Below are 27,629 nucleotides of genomic sequence, written 5' to 3'. Positions count from 1 at the left end.
AGTGTGGGAGTGGCCACAGAGAGGTGAGAGTGGAGTGAGAGTGTTGAGGAAGGTGTGGGCCAAGGGTGGCCCCTGCTGATGGAGTGCCGTCACGGAAATACCTTGTTTAACGCCCTGTTTACAACGTCCTCTGGTGCCCGCCTCAATCACCGCCGCCCTCCACACACCCTGCCACCATGCCTGTAAATACCCCCCTTTGTAAACCTCTTCGTTTTACCAGTAAATCGCCCTAAAAAATCCCCATGACTGAAGTTTAAGTGATGCCAAAGGTTATCTTTATACCATCTGAGAGTTGCATCGGGCCTATCAGCTGATCACCATAATTGTGATAGTTAACTGTAAAAATAACCGGATGGCAGCTGTAAATCATCGTAGCTAGGCTGTAAATGGCATTTGAACAGCAGTAAATCACATGAAATCATGGCACACCTGAAAGGTATTCCAAATCAGATCAGCGCTGTAAAAAAACTACGTCATCATAACTAGGGTGTAAATCGCTACAAGAAACACCTGCATTAGCGCCGTAAAACACCATGTAAACAAGAGCAACGTAAACTCAGATAAGATTGCTTAAACTCTCAACCTCTTAAAGACGACCCTCTGTGATAGCCTGGCCTGACCTGATCCTTCACCGTCAGGTCAAAGGTCACACCATCATACACAGTCATGCAGTATGTTCAACACTTCTGTCTGTCGTAATATGTCGTAATCGCATGCCACTAAAGACAAAAAGAATAAGAATAATAAAGATGATGGAACATTTCGTCTTCCAGCCAACTGTAATAACCATTCCTCATATGTGCTTTCTGCACAGTAAGTTTACAATCTTAGTTAAAATACAAAGAAACATCTTAATAGTCCGTCGTGACACCTCGTCCCATTCAGCCTCCCATCCTGGAGACTGCGTCGTTTGTGGGTGAAACCAACAGAATGATACCATTCATCTATTCTCCAGTTATCCGTTGAGCTGTGATCCCACAGATATTCTGGGACTTTATTTTCCGTTCCCCCAGCGAATATATTCAGAGTATCATCTATAAACTTTTAGATTTTATAGACACTGAATAATTCAATTTATTTACCCCATGAACTGAAAAACTACATAGCTTATTTCTGGTTTTATACTTTTAAGTCAAGTGAGCAGTAGGTTCTAAATTATTATATCTTGTGGTTACTAGCATCTCTTTTACCACCGAAGTCATCTTGATGCTATCTGTATTTGCGTCATAACCTCGCCTACCTCACAATTCGCTTTGTCGTGCCATCAGCTCAACCCAAAAACCAACCAACTGTTGACATCACCTATCCTAACCCAAACTTGCTGGAAATCTATGTCATATCTTCACCTCAGCCAACTATCACCTGCATGTTACCTCTCTAAGTCATGTCAATACTCCAACTTACAAATATCTACTTAGTATCATGTTCTCATGTCCTTACGTTATACCTTCAGTGTCTCTCATTCTGCCGTGCCGTGTCACCCCCAACCCAATCATCATGTGTTATCTTGCTGTGATACTGTAACCTTAAATCCATCTATATCATCCTGTATTTTGATATGATCTCCATGACCCAGTAAACGGCTGCTCGCTGGAACATTCCAGTGGAGCTGGTGGGATTAGTGGCAGAAGGTTGGTCAACAAATGGTGGTGAGAACGGTGGCTGAAGGTTGGTTTACAAATGGTGGTGGGAGCGGTGGCTGGAGGTTGTTCATCAAATGACAGTGATTGGTAGCAGAAGGTAGATAAACAAATGGCGTCGGTGGTAGTGGAAGAATCAACAAATGGTATTCAGTGGTAGTGGTGTCAGAGGGTTTGTTAACAAATATTGGTAGCACAAGTCTGTGGGTTAACAAACAGTGTTTGTTGTGACGACGTTAACAAGTGATGTAAATGGTGGTGGTGGTGGTGGTAGGAGGTTCTGGGTCAGCAGTTGGTGATAATGGTGGTGGAAGGAAGACACAGTACAAGTGGTGTTAGTGATGGTGGCAGAAGGTTATGGGTCAAGTGGCTTTAGTGACGGTGGCAGAAGGATGGTCAGCAGCTGGTGTTAGTGTAATGGCAGGAGGGTGTTGTGGGTCAATAAGTGGTATTAGTAGTAATGGCAGAAGGCTGATAGTCAACAACAGACGCCCCAATGACTGTGTCGAGAAGTGTCAATTAAATGATCAGGTTCATGGTAAATCTTATCACGTCAGATTACCGGGATAAGCAACAGGAAAAATTAATGATCAAGGTTTCGACATAAGTACGTTCAAGATCAATCTAATTGAACTTTCTGAACGATCAAAGGAATAGCAACCAAAACCTAAAACTCCAGAATGTAAAGAGTAAAGAATAACCCTGGGACAGCGAGACAAGGACGAGTATCTTTGCATAAGAAGAAACAAAGTAGTGGAGAAACATTTCTCAGGGAAATCAGGTTAAGCCAAGGATCTTGTGAAGAAGGCCAAAGTCAGATCGAAATACTCTTTTCGTATACTCAAGTTCGACAATGAAAGCATGTTGTGGAGATCAGTCAGACGAAACTTCCACATTTTAGACAAAATGTTTCTAATCTTGTACGTCATGTGCTGGACTACTATGAGCGAGCCTGGTCTCTATCCTTTATTGACAACATGAATCACCTAAAAACAAGTTCAGAGGAGATGCCTTTATCAGAAAAACGAAGTCCGGGAAGCTTCTTGATTACCATACAGTCCATCAGCCGAAGCTGTAACAGACTTTATCGAGTTCACTATTCAGAATCAGGCTTCATCCAAGATATGTAGAATCCATAAAATTCACGAATGAAACAATCAGGCCGAGGAGGTCACAATCATATCTCAGTAATACAATAGCAAAACCACTAAAATGTACTCAAAACAAAATAAAACAAGAGTTAAAATCCCTTAAAACTGCAGATTAGGCTATGGACAATATGGAAAGATGATCGAACAATAAATCATAGAAATAAAGTAATGAATTAGATTATGAAATATTACATAGAGTTCATGTACTAATGTGACATACAGTTGCAACTCGAAAATAGTGGAGCATATCTCTTTCTAAAGAACTTGTATTTCATGACAGTAATACAACCCTATGGTAAAAGTAAGAAAGATTGTAATAAGTACCACTTATACATAAACTTCATTAAAAGGCGCAAACCTCATACACAAACAAAATATAAAACAGAAAAAAGAGACTCATTTGAAGAAAGAACCAACATGAGGATAGTAAACAAACCAAGACAAGTTCCGCACAACAACAAGCATCGTACGAGTGGAGCAGAGAAGCTCCACGTAAACTGCTCTCGTAAAAAAGTAAAAAGAAGAAAAGTCATACATACCCTAATAGGGATTTTTAGAAGACAGGAGATCATATAAAAATGGCGGGCTCTTCACAGGTAATGTATAATGTACAGGAATTATTACAAGGAATAATTTAAAGTAAAATTGTGAACACTCCAAGAGCATGTACAGTAGTAGGGTATGTGGACTAAAGGGTATTATGTGAATTTTACTGGAATAGGAGTGAGAAAGAAAAGCTAGGCATAATCAATTAGTAATAATTTCATACTAACAAAGTAATTTATGTTAATAGAGGAAGACTTGACATATTGTAGAAATTACTTGGGTGAAGTACCCGATTAAAGGACCCTCCAGAAATAACTTGTGGACTCGAAGAAATGTATATCAATCGACTCCTTCCTTATACAAGGAAGATGTGGTTTAGATCGAGGGAATGTGATTAGGAGTATTGTGTTTTAAGGAAGTGGCTAAGGGTACGACATTGCACTCTAAATACTGTTTTGCCATCTGTACACTGAGGGTACCCAACCCGTAGGCAGTGCATACTGAATAAATCGATATGGTTTAAGCGTATCAGGGAAAATATGGTATTAATCAGTTTGGAGGAGAGGCAATTGTAAAACATTAACAGAACCTATGAAAACCTCAACTAACCTCATCAAGCAGCAGAAATGAGTCAAAATATAAACCACCATAATGTACGTTTCCTGCTGGGGATTACATGACCACTTGTGTTATCTGTTTACTGATCTTTGGCACCAAGTTTATAGTGCATTTTCCCGAGTGTTTTTAGTATATTAAGACTAGAATACTATATTAAACATGTAGAAAATCTTTATTAGGGAAGTCTGGTGAGATTTACAAGGCTTCTGTTGATTTTTTTTTTTTACAATTGTATTACCTACTTTTGCATTAATAAATCCCTACAATTTCTTTTGTAAACCATCCACTTATTTTATAATTAATATTGAAAATAAGATAGAATGGTTCCTCACAGTATTTCTGTAATCACAATGCCAACATATCTGATATCCTGTTATAATCTTACTATGATTGTGATTCTCTCCTTTTATTTCTACAATTTTCTTCATTTCCATTACTATGTGTCACGTTAGAATATTAGATTAAGCATTCATGAAAGGATATTAGATAAATACTATCATGTTAATGCTCTTTAGAAATGCACTTTGTGTTTGTACGATAGCTTTGGGAAATAACAGCAAAACAATTTCTCAACAGAACCAGTGGAAATTTGACTCAGATTCCTCTTGAAACCTAAATTTCATGTTATACAGAAAACATCAGTGTTATGTGCATTCCATTGCTGGATTGCATGTTCACTTGTGCCTATAGTAGTCTTAGCAACTCAAGGCTATGTTAACCTTGCTATGCAACCCAGTTTCTTATAACAACTTGAATCACTGGTTAGCAAATGCATAAAGCTTTACACAATGCTACTAGTGCCATCTGCCATTGTAAAGGTGAGATTTGTTCAACATGTACAATGGTGGGGAATACAGGTATGCTAATTTGCTTTTGTCTGACTGATACTTTAAAATATGTGTATCCAATACATAAAGTTATCCCCTTCTCTTAAAAGTAGAGTTTTCATAACACTGCAGTCATCTTCATTTGCAACAGGCTTCAGAACTCTATGCACTAATATTGTAGGTTAATCTTATTAATCTTATATTACTTTTTTCCAGGGTTCTGTGACAGAGTATGTTGTACGAGTCCCAAAGTGAGTATGAAAATTTGGTTACATTACTCTGTTTATTCTCACCTCCTGCTAAAATTTGAAATGGGACTGTACATACATCCTTACATCTTGACATTAGTGTCTGATGATTATCACTGCTATATCAAGATGGATTTTCCTTATTTCCATTAAACTTGCCAATGTTACAAATTGAATTAATCATCAGCTAAGTTGAAAGCTGGAAATGAATTGTGCAGCCATAAGTATGTCCATCTGTAAGTCCAGAAGATTAGTTTTCATCACCTGCAGTGCCTAAATATATTTGACCTTGACCAGCATTTTGAGATAATTAAGTGATCAACTCAGATTTGAAAATGGAGCTAAGTGGTGCAGCTGCCTAAACTTCATGTCCATTTGTACATTCCAAGCTGTAGTTTGTGTCATTATCATTGTTATATCCAGTTGGACTTTAATCTAATTTTCTGAGCCTATTCTTTGGTTATAAAACCAGATTGTTGGAGTACAATATTTACGTCTCTTAGGCACAGCTCTAGTTTTTTGCTGTAATTAAAACATTGGTCTCACCCTTCTCCTGTCACTTCTTGCAAATAATTCCTATTAATGTATCTCTTAGCAAGCATTCAATCTCTTTGCTTATTTTAGACTTATGTACACATGGTACGAAAACAATCTTTACGCTTTCTGAGTGACATAATGTAACATAAGGATGAAAATAATCTGAGAGAATATCAGTTTTTTTTATTAGGTGATCACTTTGAGACCTTACATTCACTGGTGTAAAAATCGTTTTTATCATCCACTATCACTTCTATATTACTCAGTCTCATTTCACCATATAATTTGCTTATTCTGTGTGCATATATTAATTCTAGCTACTTTTTCTGAAATAGTTAGCTCAGTTAATCTGTACTCAGTAAATTCTAAAAGTCTTCATCATGGTCAGGCCTTGTACGCAAAACAAGAAAAAGAGACAAAGTGTATAAACAGAAGAGGATAAAAAAAGATGTATGTATAATGTATATAAGGAGAAGTTAAATACCTGTATAACTCAGCTACGACTATTATCCTTTCCTATAATATATCAAACTTTATCCCTGTTTTAAAACCTCATGTCATTACATTGTATGTATTTCTTACACATTGCTCATTTTCATATAAATACTTAGTAACACTGTACAACTTTCTTTAGTCTACATGAAAAACTATTGTTAGAGTATTTAATATAAAGATTTATTTCTTATTGTATCAAACTACCCCCAATTAGCCATTTCATAGTGGTTATATATAAAATATTGATGCATTCTCACATGAATTTAAGTAAGCAGGATCACCTTATATATTCAGATTTGCTTAATATATAAAACAAAATAGGTTTTATTGAAAAACAAATTTTTGCTTAGTTGATAAGATCATCTTGAACAGTAAGTTTGTATTTAAGAAAATAATACATTAAAGCCTTAGAAATCAAAGGAATTTCCCTTTAAAGAATAGAAGTCATTGCTAATGTACGTTAGTGGAAGTAAATGGCATTACCTTTTCCAGTTATATTGGTTACATGACTGAACATGTAGCTAAGATTATTTTAAATTGTTTTGCAGGTCAAAAAAAAAGTTCAACATGATGCGGTTCCATGCAGCACTTGGTGTCGACTTCAAGAACTGGACCCATACCAAAATGGAGCGAGAGAACAACATGAAGGAGTTCAAGAGCTTAGATGAAGAATTGCCAAAGTTAGTGCTGTAGATCATATATAAACGATAAGTGGATGGTTCAAAATGCAAACAAATGACAGATTTTTTAGCAGGTTGCAGAAAAGTCCCAGTTTGTGGACAATCATATCAATCTGTTTGTCTGTCTGCCTATCAAAATGTTTGTTACTAGGCATTTTGTAAACCATACATGTTACACAAGGGACTCGTTAATTAATGTCTTACTTTGGAGTGTGGCCACAATTCCCCATGCATAACTAGTCTGAAATACTGAAGAGTCAAGAGTGCAGATACAGTACAAAATAGTGACTCTAGATTCAAGATATAAAGTGCTGCAAAGAGAGTAGTTGTTTAAGTAGCTGGATATTTAGATTGGTATATAAATATGGAAAAAAAATTTTTGGTAAGAACGTCAATTTGTGAGTAGGTGGAGACAAATTTCATAAATAGAGGGTTTGGGGGAAAGTAGGGATTATATGAGTGATAAGAGTGTGAAGAATATATGGAAACCTGCAAAGACCATGTGTTCAAATGAAGTTCTACTAGAATCACCTTGCTCTAGGGAGGAAAACTTTACAGGTCAGGATTCAGAGATATAGATAAGATATTTTTTCTATTTTCTTTTTTTACTATACTTTGTTGCTGTCTCCCACGTTAGCGAGGAAGCACAAGGAAACAGACGAAAGAATGGCCCAACCCACCCACATACACATGTATATACATAATCGTCCACACATGCACTTATACATACCTATACATTTCAACGTATACTTAGCTGTCATGTATAATGCACCGAAACCACAGCTCCCTTTCCACATCCGTGACCCACAAAACTTTCCATGGTTTACCCCAGACGCTTCACATGCCCTGGTTCAGTCCATTGATGGCACATCGACCACGGTATACAACATCGTTCCAATTCACTCTATTCCTTGCGCGCCTTTCTACCTCCTGCATGTTCAGGCCCCGATCACTCAAAATCTTTTTCACTCCATCCTTCCACCTTCAATTTGGTCTCCCACTTTTCCTCATTCCCTCCACCTCTGACACATATATCCTCTTCATCAATCTTTCCTCACTCATTCTCTCCATGTGACCAGACCATTTCAGTACACCCTCGTCTGCTCTCTCAACCACACTCTTTTTATTACAACATATCTCTCTTACCCTTTCATTACTTACTCAATCAAACTACCTCACACCACATATTGTCCTCAAAAATATTTATAAATATTTTACTGGTGGTGCTGTTTGAGCATGTTATTTTACCAAGTTAAATCAGTTTTATTTGCATACAGATATGGAGCTGGTTCAGAGTTTGGGCGTGAGCAGAGAGAAGAAGCCAGAAGAAAGAAGTATGGAATCAGTGTAAAGAAGTACAGACCAGAGGACCAACCATGGCTTCTTAATGTTGGTGGCAAGAATGGCAAAAAGTGAGGACTGATAAAAAGTACAGTATGATCTTTAGCTGTTTTATTTGATATTCATATTGGGTAATGTCTCTAATGAATCTCTGACAGTATATCTGAAAGCAATCATGCCTGCTACTGCCATTCAGTTTCATACTATGGTATTTTTCCAACATCACAAATAGATGTGGCTGCAGCAGTGCATAAAAATAGCAAAATAATTGCTCTGTATATACCTTTCATGCTGTTACATTGGGAAAACTTCATCAAAGCATTTTCAGTATGAGTTAGGATTTTCTTTATTTTAAGCTTAAAGAGAGATTAACTTTTCACTCAGTGAAAAACCCAGCAAGGGGTTATACAAAGTCTTACAATGAGAAAGTAATATAATTTTCTAATCTGATTTTTTATGTCCCAGTAAAACTGTCTGGTAGGTAGGAGAAAATAGTATTATTGAATCAGAAGTATTTGTACTAATTACATTTTATCATTTAGAAAAAGCTCTAAATGTTGTCTGAAAAGATTGTGACAAAGAAAAGCAACCCACATAACCATTAAAAATTTTCAACCCTTAAACTTTTTCCATCATCATCTGACAATCCTGGAGGGGTTTCCTGTGGTAACATAATTCATATTTTCCTCCCTCTTTAAATGTCCATCTGATTTTTCATACCATTAGCAGCCTAGAGAGTTCTCTTCTGTCCTAAGAAAGTTGTGGAGAAAAGTTCTGCTCTCCTCAGTACCCCTTCACAACCACATTATAGGTACACAACCATCATCCTGCAGGTTGTGCATTCATAGTGACCCTGCTGAAATGATATACACAGATTTTTGAATGACATAAATCAGTGTTTCCAAAAGTAGGCTGTACTATTTCTTGGTGGGCATTTATGAAACTGGGATGGTAAACACTAGGGTGGCAGCTAGGTTGAGAAAGATTGGGAACCACTAACCTAAGTGATGAGGAAGAACACCTGTACTTTGTATCAGTTGGTGAGGAACAGAAACAAGAATAGCATGAAGATTATGAGGAAATAGGTGATTCAGAAAGAAATATTACAAGGATTACTTGGAGAAGAGGGAGGCCATCCCCACCACCCACAATTTGGCTTTTCTGCACCTAAGTTTCTCTTTACATAATCTGAGATTTAAGAAGGGCTTTGGTAACAGAAAATAAGCAAACTGATAAAGTATTTACAAAGAAAATGCACCTCCAGTATCATCTCGAAATGTATCAACCACTCATCCTCATTCTTGATTTTAGTGTGAGTCATGTAATATTTCTAAATATGTTCATGTTATTAACCAGTATGAACAAAGACTCGAACTAGCAACAAGTTCAGAAAAAAAACAAATTCTGCAACATCTGCACCACATATGCCAGCAACTCTACCTCATTACATATATTTTTAGTGTGTGCAGTGTAATATTTCTAAGTATATTCATGTTTTTCTACTTGTGTCTGAAATAAGAGTAGAGTGTGAAACTAAATTAAACATAAAGAATGAAACATCATCATTTTATCTTATCAGGAGTTGTCAGATGTGTTAAATACAGCCCTCCCCTGTCCCTCACTCAGCAGTGGAGTAGGCCAAGGCAAAGGTATTTATGATTTTCAGAATTTTTTTTCACTTTTGAATGTCACTACAGTATATTAGTCAAAATACCTGGCTTTGCCTGGACAGAAATCAATTTTCTAATGATTCTTATGACCCAACCCTCACTTTATGCAGGGGTTATGTTCTGTGAAAACCTCTTACAAAGAAAAACTGCATATACTGAACGAATATAAACACAGAAAAATGAGAGGTGTGCATAATTGTGAGATATAATGTCCCAAATGTATTTCAAACAGATTTTCATCAAATTAATACATAAGGAATTAACACGTATATTAACAGAAATGTCATTTATAAATTTGAGACATCATTTCTGAAAAAAAAAAAAACGTTAGATGTTCTCTTCCGTTTAACTGCTGGTTCTGCATTAGAAGATTTTACGAGGTGTTTGGATGCCATATTAACAAATACAAACACAGTGGGATGCAGGAAAATCACAACAGGCGGTATATGCAAATCACACAAGAAGCACAGATCTACACACAACATTGGTAACTGCAAGATTAACCTGTTGGCAGGAACTTTACACACCCCAACCAGGGCCCATGCTTACTCCATCCGCTAACCTTCTGGGAAATTTTGGCACACTTTTATCACACAAATTTTGACTGCATAATAAGAAGGACTGGTAGAAGTAAGTCCCTCACTGAATAGTGAAATATAGCACTCCCGCATAGGGATGGATTTATCTATCATTTACATTTCTACATTTTTCTTTTTACAAAGGTTCAAAGATATTTCAAAGGGTAGAGCTTCAGCAGATTCTTTTAGATACTTTTTTTTTTTTTTTTTTTTTTTTTATACTTTGTCGCTGTCTCCCGCATTTGCGAGGTAGCGCAAGGAAACAGACGAAAGAAATGGCCCAACCCCCCCCCCATACACATGTACATACACACGTCCACACACGCAAAATATACATACCTACACAGCTTTCCATGGTTTACCCCAGACGCTTCACATGCCCTGATTCAATCCACTGACAGCACGTCAACCCCGGTACACCACATCGATCCAATTCACTCTATTCCTTGCCCTCCTTTCACCCTCCTGCATGTTCAGGCCCCGATCACACAAAATCTTTTTCACTCCATCTTTCCACCTCCAATTTGGTCTCCCACTTCTCCTCGTTCCCTCCACCTCCGACGCATATATCCTCTTAGTCAATCTTTCCTCACTCATTCTCTCCATGTGCCCAAACCATTTCAAAACACTCTCTTCTGCTCTCTCAACCACGCTCTTTTTATTTCCACACATCTCTCTTACCCTTACGTTACTTACTCGATCAAACCACCTCACACCACACATTGTCCTCAAACATCTCATTTCCAGCACATCCAACCTCCTCTGCACAACTCTATCCATAGCCCACGCCTCGCAACCATACAACATTGTTGGAACCTTTATTCCTTCAAACATACCCATTTTTGCTTTCCGGGATAATGTTCTCGACTTCCACACATTCTTCAAGGCTCCCAGGATTTTCACCCCCTCCCCCACCCTATGAACCACTTCCGCTTCCATGGTTCCATCCGCTGCCACATCCACTTCCAGATATCTCAAACACTTTACTTCCTCCAGTTTTTCTCCATTCAAACTTACCTCCCAATTGACTTGACCCTCAACCCTACTGTACCTAATAACCTTGCTCTTATTCACATTTACTCTTAACTTTCTTCTTCCACACACTTTACCAAACTCAGTCACCAGCTTCTGCAGTTTCTCACATGAATCAGCCACCAGCGCTGTATCATCAGCGAACAACAACTGACTCACTTCCCAAGCTCTCTCATCCCCAACAGACTTCATACTTGCCCCTCTTTCCAAAACTCTTGCATTTACCTCCCTAACAACCCCATCCATAAACAAATTAAACAACCATGGAGACATCACACACCCCTGTATACACAAAATAAATACAATATTAACTTGACTTTTCCACAGATTCAAAGGTATTCGTGAGGGAGGAGTGTCGGAAAATTCCTCCTGGTACGTGTACATGCAAGGTAAAGATGGTGCTTTTGAGGCATATCCAGTAGAAGAGTGGTACAACTTTAAGCTTATACAGCGTTACAAGGCACTTAGTGCAGAGGAAGCAGAAAAGGAATTTGAAAGGTTTTTATATTTTTGTTGTTTTATTCAAGTTTATTTTACGTTTTATATCTTGTTCCCAAAGTGAAAATATAAGTCATTGCTAAGAAAAATACTGGACTTACTTTTTTTATAGCCCTAATCCCTTGGAACTATATGGCACACATACTTCACTGACACATGTAATGATTGATTCCCAAATACCTTCTACTCCTCTCCCACTCCCTTTTTTTGCTTATTTTTATCCCCTTCTTTCACACACCTTTTTCCAAAAACCACTACAAACTCGCTCACACCTCCACAAAGAAATGGTCAGACATCATACCTACCATGTTGGCATTCAACAACCTCTCCTTTGCAACCCTTTTGAGTATTACATATTTCAGAATTCCTCATTCACCCCCATACTGTTTTTCTCTCAGCTGTATGAATTCGCAGTTGCAGGCACATGCTTTTATCAAACCAGGGCACCTTTTGTGGCAATTAATTTGGCAGACCCCAGTCCCGACCTTACAGTTTGTTTCCCTACTGCCAGCAAAACAGTTAATTTTTGTATCCTCAGACGTGATAAGATTATGAACTACTTCTCTGTGATGTACCAAAAGAAGCTCAAGAAAGATGGGGAGGAGGTACAAGATGGCGAGGAAGAGATTACGAAGAAGAAGGGTGGATCCAATAAGTGTAAGTTGTATTTAGGTGAAATTCACATAATTATATGCAGGTTGTGTAAGCATGATGTATGTGCAGGCAGATTCTAGATATATCAGGAAGCTTACATGCTGTGCTTGAATTATGCAAGTTATCATATATAGGTTAATCCCTGGGGATAGGGGATTAAGAATACTTCCCACGTTTTCCCTGCGTGTCGTAGAAGGCGACTAAAAGGGGAGGGAGCGGGGGGCTGGAAATCCTCCCCTCTCGTTTTTTTTTAATTTTCCAAAAGAAGGAACAGAGGGGGCCAGGTGAGGATATTCCAAAAAAGGCCCAGTCCTCTGTTCTTAGCGCTACCTCGCTGATGCGGGAAATGGCGAATAGTTTAAAAGAAAAAAAAAAATCATATATAGGTAGTTCAGACATTAAAGACTATTTTGAGGTTTACCCTGACTGCCCCATATGTCTGGGATCAGCCTGCTAATGGCATGTTGCCCCCATTCTGACCCATGCACACCTTTCACCCTCCTGATTATTTATGCCCCAATACCCTGAAGCCTCCTTCAATCCATCTTCCCATCTCTCTCTCTCTCTCTCTCTCTCTCTCTCTCTCTCTCTCTCTCTCTCTCTCTCTCTCTCTCTCTCTCTCTCTCTCTCTCTCTCTCATTGGGAAAAGCACCCCATCATGTAAGTTTCTTTACCCTCTACACATCAATTCTTCCCATATGCAAGTAGTCAGTTCACCTCTACACTGTTTCCCTTGCATGACTCAGCTTCATGTTTCCTACAACCATTCTTTATGACCATTCTCAAATGCCTAGCACAGTTACTATTTATTTTCTTCTTTTTTCCATCATATTCTGCCATGAATTGATTTTGACTAATAAAAAAATCATCCTGAAAGAATATGCATTTCCTTCAAATATTAATCCCCCCACCCACACACACACATGTAACAATGATGACAAAAATTTTCTGTTTTCAGATATGATGCTTTCTGAATTAGATGACTGGATGTCAGATGAAGAATCTGAGGGTGGTGAGGAAGGTGATGATTCTGACAGTTCTTTGAAGAAGAAAAAGAAAAAAGTTCAGGCAAAAGGGAGACATCAGCATGGTAAGTTTGCATTTGCAAAGTTCAGGCAAAAGGGAGACATCAGCATGGTAAGTTTGCATTTGCAATCATATGGTAAAGGATTCATCTTGAAAGGTACTTATATCACAGATATACAATCTGACAACTGCGATTTAGAATTTACAACTTTCCCATTCTGAATTTGGGACTTGTTCTTGGAAAAATGTGTGTACAGTTAGTGCATGCATAGCAAACCTAATAGTTCATGGGAAAAATAGTGGAGAGAGAATACTTCCCAGGTATTCCCTACATGTCATAGAAGGTGACTAAAAGGGTGGGAGTGGGGGGCGGGAAATCTTCCCCTCCAGTTTTCACTTTTCCAAAAAGAAGGAACTGAGAAGGGGGCCAGGGGAGGATTTTCCCTGTAAGGCTCAGTCCTCTTTTCTTGATGCTAACTCACTAATGCAGGAAGTGGCAAATATGTCTGAAAAAAATAATAGAAGGAACTGCAACCAAAAACTGAAAATATACTGAGAAGAAATCTAATGATAAAAGAGGGGGCTTTGTGAAGGGAAGTATAGTCAATATACAAATAAACTGACGGAGGATAACATTCAGTATTCTGATTATTGATGAAGTTCATAGCAGTTGGGATGTGGCTACTTTTGCTGTGATCTGTGCAAGCTTTTAAGACAGTGTGATTGTGGTACTGAAGTGCAGCTTGGAGAAAAAAGATCTTGAAAAGCAGGAAGTGGTAGAGATTAGGATGGTGTGGTCACTTCACTTTAAACTGTTAAATGAGAATCAGATGAAGGTTGGACATTCAAATAGTTCCTCTAAGAGTTTGCACATTATCCTTTTTTGGAATCAGTAATCTTGAAGCTGTGCAGAATATATTCAAATATACTACTAGTCTTAATGCTTTTTTCTTTGAACTTTTTGCAGGTGGAAAGAAGCAGAAAAGATTGGATGGAGATAGTGATGATGACTGCTTGGAGGAGAGTGATGAATTTGATGATGGTGCTGAACATGATTACATATCCAGTGATTCCTCAGAGTAAGTGAGATAACTAAGGAATTCAGAATTTATGCCTGGAAATTGCAAATGTCTGTCAGTATATCTGTATGGTACATTAGTTTTCTCTTTAGAATGATGGGTTATGCAAATTCTTCTGGCACCACATTTACTTGATATTTTTATTCACTGTTGTACTCTAATACTCCTCTTAAACATGTATTCCTTATCATTCTGTCCTATGTCTTCCTTTGTACCCGATCCCCACCTCTCACACAAACATTTTTAAGTCTTTTTTACTTCGCTGCTAGAAGCAGCGAAAAGCTCTTATCGAGGTTGTAAGGTGTGTGTAAGAATAAGAAAAGAGGAAAGTGAGAGGTCTTAAGTGAAGGTTGTTCTGCAGCAGGGACGTGTGATGTCTCCATGGTTGTTTAATTTGTTTATGGATGGCATGGTGAGGGAGGTAAATGCTAGAGTCTTGGAGAGAGGGGTTAGTTTGTAGTCTGTAGGGGATGAAGGGGCCTGGGAAGTGACTCCATTGTTGTTTGCTGGTAACACAGCCCTGGTGTAGATTCAAGTGAAAAACTAAAAAGTTGGTGACTGTGTTTGGGAGAGTGTGTGAGAAGAGAAAGTTGAGAGTAAATTTGAATAAAAGCAGGGTTAGTAGGTTTAGCAGGTAAGAGGATCATGTTTGTTGGGATGTGAATTTTATTGGAGAAAATTTGGAGGAAGTGAAGTATTTTAGATTCCTGGGTGTGGACATACCAGCAAATGGAACTAAGGAAGCAGAAGTGGTTCATAGGGTTGGTAAAGGGCCAAAGGTTCTAGGAACTCTGAAGAATATGTGGAAGGACAGGTCATTATGTGGGAGGATGAAAATGGGTATGTTTGAAGGTATAGTAGTCCCAACAATGCTGTATGGATGCAAGGCGTGGGCTATAGATGAGGATGTGCAGAGGGAGGGAGGGAGGGGGGTTGGAAGTGAAAGAGTGAAATGCTTGAGGACAATTAGTGGTGTGAGGTGGTTTGATTAAGTAACAAAATGGTAAAAGAGAGATGTGGTTATAAAAAGAATGTGGATGATAGAGCTTAAGAGGGTGTGCTGAAATGGTTTGAACATATGGAGAGAATGGGTATGGAGAGCTTGAGAAAGAGGATATATGTGTCAGAAGTGGAGGGTACAAGGGAAAGGGGGAGAGTAAATTAGAGATGGAAGGATGAAGTGAAAAAGAATTTGGATGATTGAGGCCTAAATATCCCACAGGGTGAAAGTCATGCATGGGATAATGAAATGGGACAGCGTGGTATACAGGGGTTGACGTGCTGTCATTTATGCTGAACCAGGGCATTTAAAGCAGCCAGGGGAAACTATGGAAAGGTACGTGAGGCCTAGTTGTGGATAGGGGGATGTTGTTTCAGTGCATTGCATATGACAGCTAGATAAATGTATTAAAGTGATCACAGCCTTTATCTGTTCATGGCACTACCTTGCTAACATGGGAAACAATAATCAAGTATGAAAATGAAGAAGATTCCTTACCTATTCTTTCCACATTTTGGCATCACATCCCCAATTCATTTATCCATCTTTATATTCATTGACCACTCAGTTACCCTTAAACATCAGGAGACTTCGTTCGAGTGCTTTTCATGGGCTTTGTTTAAATCCCCCATCAGTATTTTGACATTTGATGGCTGCTGAATGTTGCCTTGGTCACTATAATTGCTTTTTTCTAAGACTACCACTCCATGATAGCAATTTTGAAATGTAAGTACATATGTAAATGTAACTATGTGTAAATATGTGTAACTGTTTGAATATATATGTAAATATTAACCAGAAATAATGTCATTTAGTGAATTTGCTTCACAAGGCCTACCCCCCTTACTGCCCCCTCTCCTTCCTTCTACCACCTTTGCCAGGGGTACTTATTCTACTAGCAAATGAGTTATGCTGGATTATTATATATATATTTTTTTTTTACATAGCCCTTATTTTACATATATCTTTCCATAAAAAGTGATGTGCCATAATAGAAAATGCATGACCATATAAAATCATCCCCTTAACCTGTCTTTTTAATATGCATTCCATAATGGATGAATTTTGGGTACAAAAATTTTGCTCTTTATCTGTAGTTCAGAAGCAGAGAATGATGAAGTAGTTCGAAAGGAGTTGGCAGGAGTTGATCAGGCAGATGCGCTTAGAAAGCTGCTGGATTCTGATGAAGAAGATGAAGAGGAAAAAGAAAAAGAAAAAGTAGAGGAGGATGAAGAGAAAAAAGAAACTGAAGAAAAAGAAGAGAAGGATAAAAAGAAGAAGAAGAAAAAGAAGAAGAAAGAAAAGAAAGCAGATGCCAATAAAGATGGTGAGATTCTTTTATTTCTTATTCTGAAATGACTTTCTGGTACAAGTGACTATTTTCAGGGTTTTTTTTCTCTCTTTCAGCTGTAGAATAGCTGTAGTATAGTATGTATAAAACATTTAAAGAGAAAATTGAAAATTTTTCAAAAAAAGAAACTCGTCAAATAGGAAGTTTGTGTGGAGATGTCTCACCCTCCCGTCTTCCCTCCAACACTCACCATTACTGTGTTGAATTTCTAGTATGATTAAATAAATACTTTGTACTGCTACTGTCCTATTTCATCTCTACTGTAGCTGTAATTTGATACTGAGAAATTAAAAAAGAAAGATTAAAATTTGTCAGAATGAAAAAGAAATTCATATCAATCAAGGAGTTTTAGACCAAACTTTAGCGTATGTGCCAGCCAAGAAAATAAAAACATGTATGTGTGTGTGTATTTACCTGTGTGTGCAGTGTGAGGCCAAAGTTCTAGGCTTGTGTCGCCTCATCTCTTGAAGTTTCGTTAACTATTACTAGACTAAGACATTAGGTAGCACCCTCTGCTGGAAAATTTAAACTGAAAATAGCCATGAAAGTTACATGTTAAGTGTTATAAGTAAGCTTGAGGAAGTGCTTATTGTTTATGTATTTGAGGAAAAAAGAAAAGATAACAGCCTTGGCCATGGAGGGGAACTAGACAGCCACTTTAGTGCTGGCTCACTACACAGCTGTCATTAACCTTTCTGATACCCATTTGGTAGAATATCTATGGCTGGTCTTTGCCATGCTACCGAATCTGTGTATGTGTGTCATTACCTGTTTGTACAATAAGGGGCAGTACCCTTCAGCAATGTTGTATCATTATTGGATAAAAAGGAATACAGTCTTGCTGAGGAGCCATTAACTCCCAAGGAATCCATCTTTTCTTTGATACTGATTTTAGGGCAGCCTTAAAGCTTCAAGAGTGCCATCAAAGGTCCCTAGGCTTTATAATTCAATTCAATTTCAGTACTTTATTCCTTGACAGAGGAATGAGATCCTAGTACTGTCATTAGGTACCCATTTTATAATTACAGAAATGTTTACATATATGTTGAACGGATGGAGGGAATAAGATTTTGAGTGCTCAGGACCTGAACATGCATGAGGTTGAAAGGTGTGCATGTGACTGAGAGAACTGAATTGATGTATACAGGAAGCTGTCAATGGACAGAACCAGGGAATGTGAAGCAGCTATGCATTTGGCAGTGGCCAGCAGTTACCTTGAGGTCTAGCTTTTTGTCCATGCACCAGAAATTTAAATTGGAAGGCATGCTTTAGTGGTATGAAAAGATGTCACAGGCAACTATAATGTGCAGAGGGGGGGATCCTGGTGTCAGTTACCCTTTAACAGAGGAAGATACAACACTGGGAACCTTGCTCATATGCCATACTTTAATCAGTGGTTAATAATTGGTGAAAGTCTTTGAGGCACTAAACGTAGTGATAATTATTCAGAGGATGTTGAACTGTGATAGCAAAAATAAGGTTATCCGATTTTTTGTAGTTGATATTCCATATTAACTGATGTGTAAAATATATTCCAGAAATAATTTTGAATACCTCAGAATACCATGATCTGGGGAGTCCTGCTATCTTCTATCAGTTTTTAGTTAAACATATTCTCTTTTACATGGTACCAGTAGGGTATGCATTAAGGGGAAGAAATATGGATGTGTGTATATATTAGGGGTGACCTAGGTTTGGAGATTTTCCATGAGCCACTTTGCAGAATTACAGAATTTAAAGTTTGGATTTAGGTTTAGACTTTATCTTGCAACTCATTGCATAACAACAGGTAAGTGAAGACAAAGTCTCTTAGGTGTAGAGGAATAGATTACATCTACATGTGTCTGTCCCTACACAGCAAAGCCTTGGAACTCCATATGGTATGAAAGTAGGTATGTTATCATGGAAATATATAATAGCTGTCAAAATACAGTTCATTTAGTCTGATTAAAAGGATTCATAAGATCAGGGTTGACAAAGAAAGGAACAAGTTAATAAAAAAGAGGATTCAGGATTGAAAGAGTTGGTTTTATACCATCAAGGATGGAGTTTTGACTTGTAAGAATGTAGGGGCAAAGTGATGGGTATTAGGTACAGTGAGTACTTTAAGAGGAAATTATGCTGTACGGAGCCACTAACCATAAAGAAATTTATGATAGAGATATCTAGCTGTCTTATGCAAAAAACTGTGTTGTGACTATATAACTCTCTACAAACATTTAGACATCTTACACACATAGTAACTATATTAGCTGTGACATTTCACCAATTCCCTATGTCAGATTTCGCAAGACCTCTTTGCTTGAGGTGCAAATTATATACCTCTTGTAAACAGAAGGAAAGTCTGCATTTAGAATATTGCCATTATATACATATCTGTTTGTATGAGTACTATCACCTGAGGAATTCTCTCTTAAAAATAAATTTTAATATAACTACAGACTCAGATGCCAAAACTTCAGACACAAGTGATGATGAGGGCATCAGTAAGAAAAAGAAGAAGGACAAGGACTCAGAATTGTAAGTTACATGCAAAAGTATTGCAGTAAATGCTTTAAAACAAATCTAAACTAGTTTTGAAGTTTTTGAACATTTTCTATATGTTGATAAAGGGTATGATTTAGAGGCCAACCATTATCTGCAAGGTCAGCCCAAGGTGCAGTGGCTGTTGGTGACCAACCTTTAAATGTCGAAACACAATTTTGAGTTAAAATATTTTTCATTAATATATATAATCTGAAACAGCAGAGAATTTTTTTTACATAGATATATTTATCTTGTAATACTTTTTATAACATTAGCATGACTTAATGGGTAGATGTAAATGTAATGATTTTTCGCCCAGTCCTCTGTTCTTAACGATACCTCACTAACGCAGGAAATGGCGAATAGTTTAAAAGAAAGAAAAGAAAAATGAACATTTGGTGAATTTTAAAGTGGCTGATGCTATTTGATTCACTGGAACGTTAAAATGTTACAGAAAGTAATGAATAAAAGATATCAGCAAGCTACAGTAAGAAAAGGGGAAAAGTATTGATATTTCATCTTTAGTTCATTTTTTCTAAGCCATATAACTAACTAAACTTATGAAATTTCCAGAGCCAATAAAGAAGGTGCAGAGAAATCTAATGGACCAAGTGAAAAGCGCAAACTAAAAGCCAGTCTTAATGAAAGTATGGCCAAGAAACAGCGCAACGAGGGTGCAGCAGGACCTGCACCTCTTATAGTTGCCCCTGGAAGGTGTGTAATGTCTTTATAATATTTTCTACTACAGTCATTCATCACTTGTGATTCCATAGCCTTAAAACTATTCACTGATAGTAGACTTTTAACCTGTAAGCTTACTCAAACCAAATACTGTCCTCAGGTCTGTCCACTAGTTTTTTTTTCTTTTTCTTTTTCTTTTTCTTTTTTTAGCAGGAACAAGAAAGTAGTTCCAACTTAGATTGTGTTTTGAGTAAGTCCCTCACTCACCCTTCCATTCACGCACACTAAAACTAACTTATCTCTCCCCCTACTAAGCCCCATAATCTTACTTTTATTCATGTTAACTTTCATCTTTTCATACATATTTCCAGACTTGGACACTAGCTTCTGCAGATTCTTACTTTTGTAAGCCACCAGAGCCATCTTCCACAAACAGCAACTAATTCGCCTCCAGGCACCCTTACCCCAGCATATGTATACCTACAACATTTTCCAAGACCTTCTTATTTACCTCCCTCACCACCCTATCCAAAAACAGATTAAACAGCATCACATATCCCTGAAACAGACCCATCTTCCTGTGGAATCACTTACCCTCCTCCCTTCCTGCATGCACACATGCCTTACTCTAGATAAAAACTCATTGTTTCTAGTAGCTTTCCTCCCATTGCATATATTTGTAGAAACTTTCACAGAGCATCTCTTATCAACCTTTTCATACATTTTCTCCTAATCAGTAAATGCCACATACAGATCCCCTTTTTTCCTAGAGTATTTCTCACTCAAAAATTCCTCAAAGTAAACATCTACCTCTCCTAAAGCCACATTGCTCCTCCCTGGTCTGAATTCCTTGCTAATAGATGTATTGCAGCCTTGAAGTTGCAAGATATCTGTAAAAGGGGCCCAGGGGCTATATTATTCGTATTATCTCCGAGATGTATGTGTATTACAGACTAAGATTTACAATGGTTGGATTTCACCTTCTGATACAGTTCTGAAACTATAAAGGCAGCACCAGAATGACAAGGAATGTAAACGATGTGTGGAGAATAGAGTTTCAACATTCAGGGTACAAGTACTACTCAATAAATCATAATTGGAATGTGAAGAAAACTTGGCAGTTTCAGTCCAGCATTAATGTTCTGAATTCAAAAATGAATTACTTTATCTAGAAGAAAAACAGATTTTTCAGCATACTTAATGCATTTTGCTTTTCGTAGGTTATATCATCAGGATTAGGTATGCATATTCTTACATTATATTTTAAATTGCAGTGACAGTGGTGTGACAGAAGAGGCCATCCGGAGATATTTGATGCGTAAGCCTATGACAACTACAGAGCTTCTCCACAAGTTTAAATGCAAGAAGACAGGTCTCAACTCAGATCAACTTGTGCATGCTATTGCGCAAATTCTAAAGCGTATCAACCCAACCAAGCAAATGGTCAAAGGCAAAATGTATCTTTCCATAAAACAGTAATGTAATAGTTTATTTAGGCAGACTTATTTTCAGTGGGTTATTATATTGGAGAAGGAAATTACAAAGTGAGCCATCTGATGTAGAAATAATGTAACATTCCAAATATTGGTAAAAAATGCAAGGTATAATTATATGGAAAGGTTGTTCTGTTTGTTTCCAAATGACATGATGAAGTTAACTACCCCCTTACCCCAACCTTGGCAATGTCTCTTGGCTAAGCCTTGAAAGAAAAATCTTCACTTTGGCTCCTATTCCTACCGTAAAAGTGATAATACAGGAGGAAGGATATCAAGCCCTATTTCTACCCCTCATAGTTGCCTTATATTGCATACAGGAGATAGGTAGTATTCTTCCTTCCTAATTCCAAGAGAATATATGTACATAAAAGGCAGTTTATTGGTGAAACAGAGCAATGAAACTGCTCTTAAATACTTCAAGCATGCATGACAAAGAACTTTGGATTTGATGTACCTGAATGGTTTTGTAGTGCCTCAGGACTGAATGTATTGCTGGCTCTTAAGTACTTCACATTGGCAGTTGAGCAAGAATGTGGAAATGAACAATTCAAGCCTGATAACATGAACTTCACTGTGTTGGGCATATGAAGAGATTATAAGTTTTCAATCAAATACTCCAACCCTGACATCACAGTTGGATCATGTTTCAGTCTTCTTTATAACCTTGCACAGATGCAGGCTTCATTTATTGGCATGGGGCAGTCCTGCCACACTTGCATAGAGCTGCTGAAGAGTGTAGCAGAACGAAGACATGGAAGCTGCGGATAGACACCCCTGCTGCTTAGTGGGTCCCTTGCCACACACAGGTGTTAGTTACCTTCATGCTGCTTGCAAGACTAAACTATGAACTGGTTCTGATTAATGTTGTTTTATTCTCAATTAACATGTAATAGAACTCTCTAAATGAGGAGAATGTTTTACCAGTGCACTTAAGTACTGAAGTTGTGTTACCTCACAGGGTTATGCTGCAGCACAAGTAAAGCTGAGAGACTAGTACGGCTATAGACCTTTAGTGGATTGAGACATCTAAGATGGCATTAGAAGAACAGCATTAGCATAAAGCACAAGCCATGTTTAACTTGGGATATGTGCTTTAACAAGGTTTAGGGCTCAAACAAGGTATACACCTTGTCAAACACTTATGCCTGTGGAAGCTAGTGTTTATGCCCAAGTGCTAGTAGCACTGTCCCTTGCTGAGTTGGCCTTTCTTTTCTAATTAAAATTATCTGGAAGATCTGCAGTGTCTGCATTTATATCACAGCAGTATAAAGAAAATGCTTGCCCCAGATCGGGATATCTTCCTCAATGCAGTCATTTCTGTCCTTACTGCTGCCCTCATCCCCTTTATACAACCTTCAACTCCCATGGCTATGTTAGAATTACTTTCATGTTTCTTTGAGTGTGTGACATATATGTTTTATGTTGGTATAGACATGAACTGTACACTGCAGCCATATTTTATGACCATTTTTTGTATCCTAAAAATGGAAAGTTTTTGAAGATTTTAAAGTTTCATATCTGTGAATGACACAATTTTCAGCCATGTTTTATATATTTTTCTGTTATATTCTTGCAGCATTTGCTGTTTGATTGAAGTATAAGCAATAATAATAAATGGTGAAGTTCTACTTTTCAGATCACTCAGTATTTTTTCCTCTTAAGTTTCACTGTGTAGTACAGGCAAGATCTGACAGAACTTAATTTAGGTAATGTATGTTTTTAAGTTCACAGACAACTATCCCATAGGTGAAGAGCCAATTCAGAAGTGCGTGTGTGTCAGTGTCTGTGTATTTGTTTGTTGGCTAATTACCTATGATTCTTTTTCTGATATAAACCTCATCGTACCAAATTATGGACTGAAACTACATCCACAATTAGCTCAAGAGACAGATAGTGGGTGCCTTTTCTCCAGTAAATAAGCACTATTTGCAGTTAAAGCACGATCATGAAAAATTAAATTTGGGGGGAGAAAAACGTATCTGCAATATGGTGAAACCCATGCATGACTGTTATGGATAAACTGAGAGCTTATCATGAGAAAAGTGATAAATTTTGTAAAACATGTTTCCTTACAGAATGGAAAAAGGTGAGAACAATGGAAGTAAGGGGAGTGGGGGAGGAATGGGATGTATTTAAGGAATCAGTGATGGATTGCGCAAAAGATGCTTGTGGCATGAGAAGAGTGGGAGGTGGGCTGTTTAGAAAGGGTAGTGAGTGGTGGGATGAAGAAGTAAGAGTATTAGTGAAAGAGAAGAGAGAGGCATTTGGACGATTTTTGCAGGGAAAAAATGCAATTGAGTGGGAGAAGTATAAAAGAAAGAGACAGGAGGTCAAGAGAAAGGTGCAAGAGGTGAAAAAAAGGGCAAATGAGAGTTGGGGTGAGAGACTATCAGTAAATTTTAGGGAGAATAAAAAGATGTTCTGGAAGGAGGTAAATAGGGTGCGTAAGACAAGGGAGCAAATGGGAACTTCAGTGAAGGGCGTAAATGGGGAGGTGATAACAAGTAGTGGTGATGTGAGAAGGAGATGGAATGAGTATTTTGAAGGTTTGTTGAATGTGTCTGATGACAGAGTGGCAGATATAGGGTGTTTGGGTCGAGGTGGTGTGCAAAGTGAGAGGGTTAGGGAAAATGATTTGGTAAACAGAGAAGAGGTAGTAAAAGCTTTGCGGAAGATGAAAGCCGGCAAGGCAGCAGGTTTGGATGGTATTGCAGTGGAATTTATTAAAAAAGGGGGTGACTGTATTGTTGACTGGTTGGTAAGGTTATTTAATGTATGTATGACTCATGGTGAGGTGCCTGAGGATTGGCGGAATGCTTGCATAGTGCCATTGTACAAAGGCAAAGGGGATAAGAGTGAGTGCTCAAATTACAGAGGTATAAGTTTGTTGAGTATTCCTGGTAAATTATATGGGAGGGTATTGATTGAGAGGGTGAAGGCATGTACAGAGCATCAGATTGGGGAAGAGCAGTGTGGTTTCAGAAGTGGTAGAGGATGTGTGGATCAGGTGTTTGCTTTGAAGAATGTATGTGAGAAATACTTAGAAAAGCAAATGGATTTGTATGTAGCATTTATGGATCTGGAGAAGGCATATGATAGAGTTGATAGAGATGCTCTGTGGAAGGTATTAAGAATATATGGTGTGGGAGGAAAGTTGTTAGAAGCAGTGAAAAGTTTTTATCGAGGATGTAAGGCATGTGTACGTGTAGGAAGAGAGGAAAGTGATTGGTTCTCAGTGAATGTAGGTTTGCGGCAGGGGTGTGTGATGTCTCCATGGTTGTTTAATTTGTTTATGGATGGGGTTGTTAGGGAGGTAAATGCAAGAGTTTTGGAAAGAGGGGCAAGTATGAAGTCTGTTGGGGATGAGAGAGCTTGGGAAGTGAGTCAGTTGTTGTTCGCTGATGATACAGCGCTGGTGGCGGATTCATGTGAGAAACTGCAGAAGCTGGTGACGGAGTTTGGTAAAGTGTGTGGAAGAAGAAAGTTAAGAGTAAATGTGAATAAGAGCAAGGTTATTAGGTACAGTAGGGTTGAGGGTCAAGTCAATTGGGAGGTGAGTTTGAATGGTGAGAGGCTGGAGGAAGTGAAGTGTTTTAGATATCTGGGAGTGGATCTGTCAGCGGATGGAACCATGGAAGCGGAAGTGGATCATAGGGTGGGGGAGGGGGCGAAAATTTTGGGAGCCTTGAAAAATGTGTGGAAGTCGAGAACATTATCCCGGAAAGCAAAAATGGGTATGTTTGAAGGAATAGTAGTTCCAACAATGTTGTATGGTTGCGAGGCGTGGGCTATGGATAGAGTTGTGCGTAGGAGGATGGATGTGCTGGAAATGAGATGTTTGAGGACAATGTGTGGTGTGAGGTGGTTTGATCGAGTAAGTAACGTAAGGGTAAGAGAGATGTGTGGAAATAAAAAGAGCGTGGTTGAGAGAGCAGAAGAGGGTGTTTTGAAGTGGTTTGGGCACATGGAGAGAATGAGTGAGGAAAGATTGACCAAGAGGATATATGTGTCGGAGGTGGAGGGAACGAGGAGAAGAGGGAGACCAAATTGGAGGTGGAAAGATGGAGTGAAAAGGATTTTGTGTGATCGGGGCCTGAACATGCAGGAGGGTGAAAGGAGGGCAAGGAATAGAGTGAATTGGAGCGATGTGGTATACAGGGGTTGACGTGCTGTCAGTGGATTGAATCAAGGCATGTGAAGCGTCTGGGGTAAACCATGGAAAGCTGTGTAGGTATGTATATTTGCGTGTGTGGACGTGTGTATGTACATGTGTATGGGGGGGGTTGGGCCATTTCTTTCGTCTGTTTCCTTGCGCTACCTCGCAAACGCGGGAGACAGCGACAAAGTATAAAAAAAAAAAAAAAAAAAAAAAAAAAATGTTTCCTTATGTTTGCCTTAATATTAATTGTACACTATATCAGTTTTAAAAAACTAAGAATACCACTGTTATTGTTTGAATCCTTTCACTTTTTTCATCGTTTCCTCATGAATTTCTGCAGCATGTTAAGAGCTTTCCAAAGTTCTGCAGTAGTAGTTCAGTGTGTAAATAAGATTAAACTAAGTGCATCATGCTCTTTTTGCAAAGTCCTGAAGAATGTCCTTAAGGAAAGCTTTTGAATTATGGCTTAGGATGGTGCACTCTGATAATTACATTGAGATCTTTTTTGTGTATCTCTGTATTTACACAAGACTGAAGCTTGGAGAAAAATTGATTGAACCAGCAAAAGAAAAAAAATATGTGAAATGATCATTTTGCATTACAGCAGTTCTTTGGGCAAACTTAATTTAATCATCTTTTACATAGACCTCATCACATGCATCCTGGACTTTGACATACCCTACAGTTAGGGAAAGCAAAAGAAAAAACACCAGTTTGTCTTGTTTCCTCCTGCAGTTTCATTCTATGAAGCTTGGATGTTACTACAACACTCATACCATCAGCTTTGATTTATGTTATCACTCTTCTACATCATAGAAAATAGTAATCCCTAGTAGGTGAATGAATCAATTTTATTTTTCTTCTGCACGAACTTTCTATACCTGACTGCTAGTCACTTACAAAAGTATGAGCCGTGTTAATGGGTTCTGTCTGCTAGTGAAAATAACATGAGCAAGAGGTCACCTTCGAACTAGATAAAAAAAAGAGTACAACACAGTTGACATCCTATGCAAGAGTTTTGGAAAGAGGGGTAAGTATGCAGTCTGCAGTGGATGAGAGAGCTTGAGAAGTGAGTCAGTTGTTGTTCGCTGATGATACAGCGCTGGTGGCTGATTCGTGTGAGAAACTGTAGAAGCTGGTGACTGAGTTTGGTAAAGTGTGTGAGAGAAGAAAGCTGAGAGTAAATGTGAATAAGAGCAAGGGTATTAGGTACAGTAGGTTTGAGGGACAAGTCAATTGTGAGGTAAGTTTGAATGGAAAAAAAACTGGAGGAAGTGAAGTGTTCTAGATATCTGGGAGTGGATTTGGCAGCAAATGGAACCATGGAAGCGGAAGTGAATCACAGGGTGGGGGAGGGGCAAAAGTTTTGGGAGCGTTGAAGAATGTGTGGTCAAGAACATTATCTCTGAAAGCAAAAATGGGTATGTTTGAGGGAATAGTGGTTCCAACAATGTTATATGGTTGTGAGGCATGGGCTATAGATAGAGTTGTACGGAGGAGGGTGGATGTGCTGGAAATGAGATGTTTGAGGACAATATGTGGTGTGAGGTGGTTTGATCGAGTAAGTAATAAAAAGCGTGGTAATAAAATGAGTGTGGTTGAGAGAGCAGAGGAGGGTGTTTTGAAATGGTTTGGTCACATAGAGAGAATGAGAGAGGAAAGACTGACCAAGAGGATATATGTGTCAGAGGTGGAGGGAACGAGGATAAGTGGGAGACCAAATTGGAGGTGGAAAGATGGAGTGAAAAAGATTTTGAGTGATTGGGGCCTGAACATGCAGGAGGGTGAAAGGCATG

The 27,629-nt window shown here is 38.3% G+C and overlaps 1 protein-coding gene across 1 annotated transcript; it reads left to right on the top strand.

The window, feature by feature from the left end:
* Positions 1-3,235: 3,235 nt before the first annotated feature.
* LOC139758082 (general transcription factor IIF subunit 1-like) lies at positions 3,236-23,302 on the top strand. The gene is made up of 12 exons (XM_071679165.1): positions 3,236-3,387; positions 4,999-5,033; positions 6,611-6,742; positions 8,020-8,154; positions 11,691-11,861; positions 12,400-12,518; positions 13,474-13,605; positions 14,509-14,620; positions 16,718-16,947; positions 19,413-19,491; positions 20,071-20,211; positions 21,453-23,302. The coding sequence occupies exons 1-12, from the start codon at positions 3,370-3,372 to the stop codon at positions 21,655-21,657; spliced, it is 1,509 nt and encodes a 502-aa protein (XP_071535266.1). The 5' UTR covers positions 3,236-3,369; the 3' UTR covers positions 21,658-23,302.
* Positions 23,303-27,629: the final 4,327 nt, after the last annotated feature.

The sequence above is a fragment of the Panulirus ornatus genome, chromosome 29 (assembly GCF_036320965.1).
Source record: "Panulirus ornatus isolate Po-2019 chromosome 29, ASM3632096v1, whole genome shotgun sequence".
In the NCBI taxonomy this organism is placed as follows: Eukaryota; Metazoa; Arthropoda; class Malacostraca; order Decapoda; family Palinuridae; genus Panulirus; species Panulirus ornatus.
Note: the sequence above shows the minus strand (reverse complement) of the source record. Positions and strands in the feature narration are given on the sequence as shown.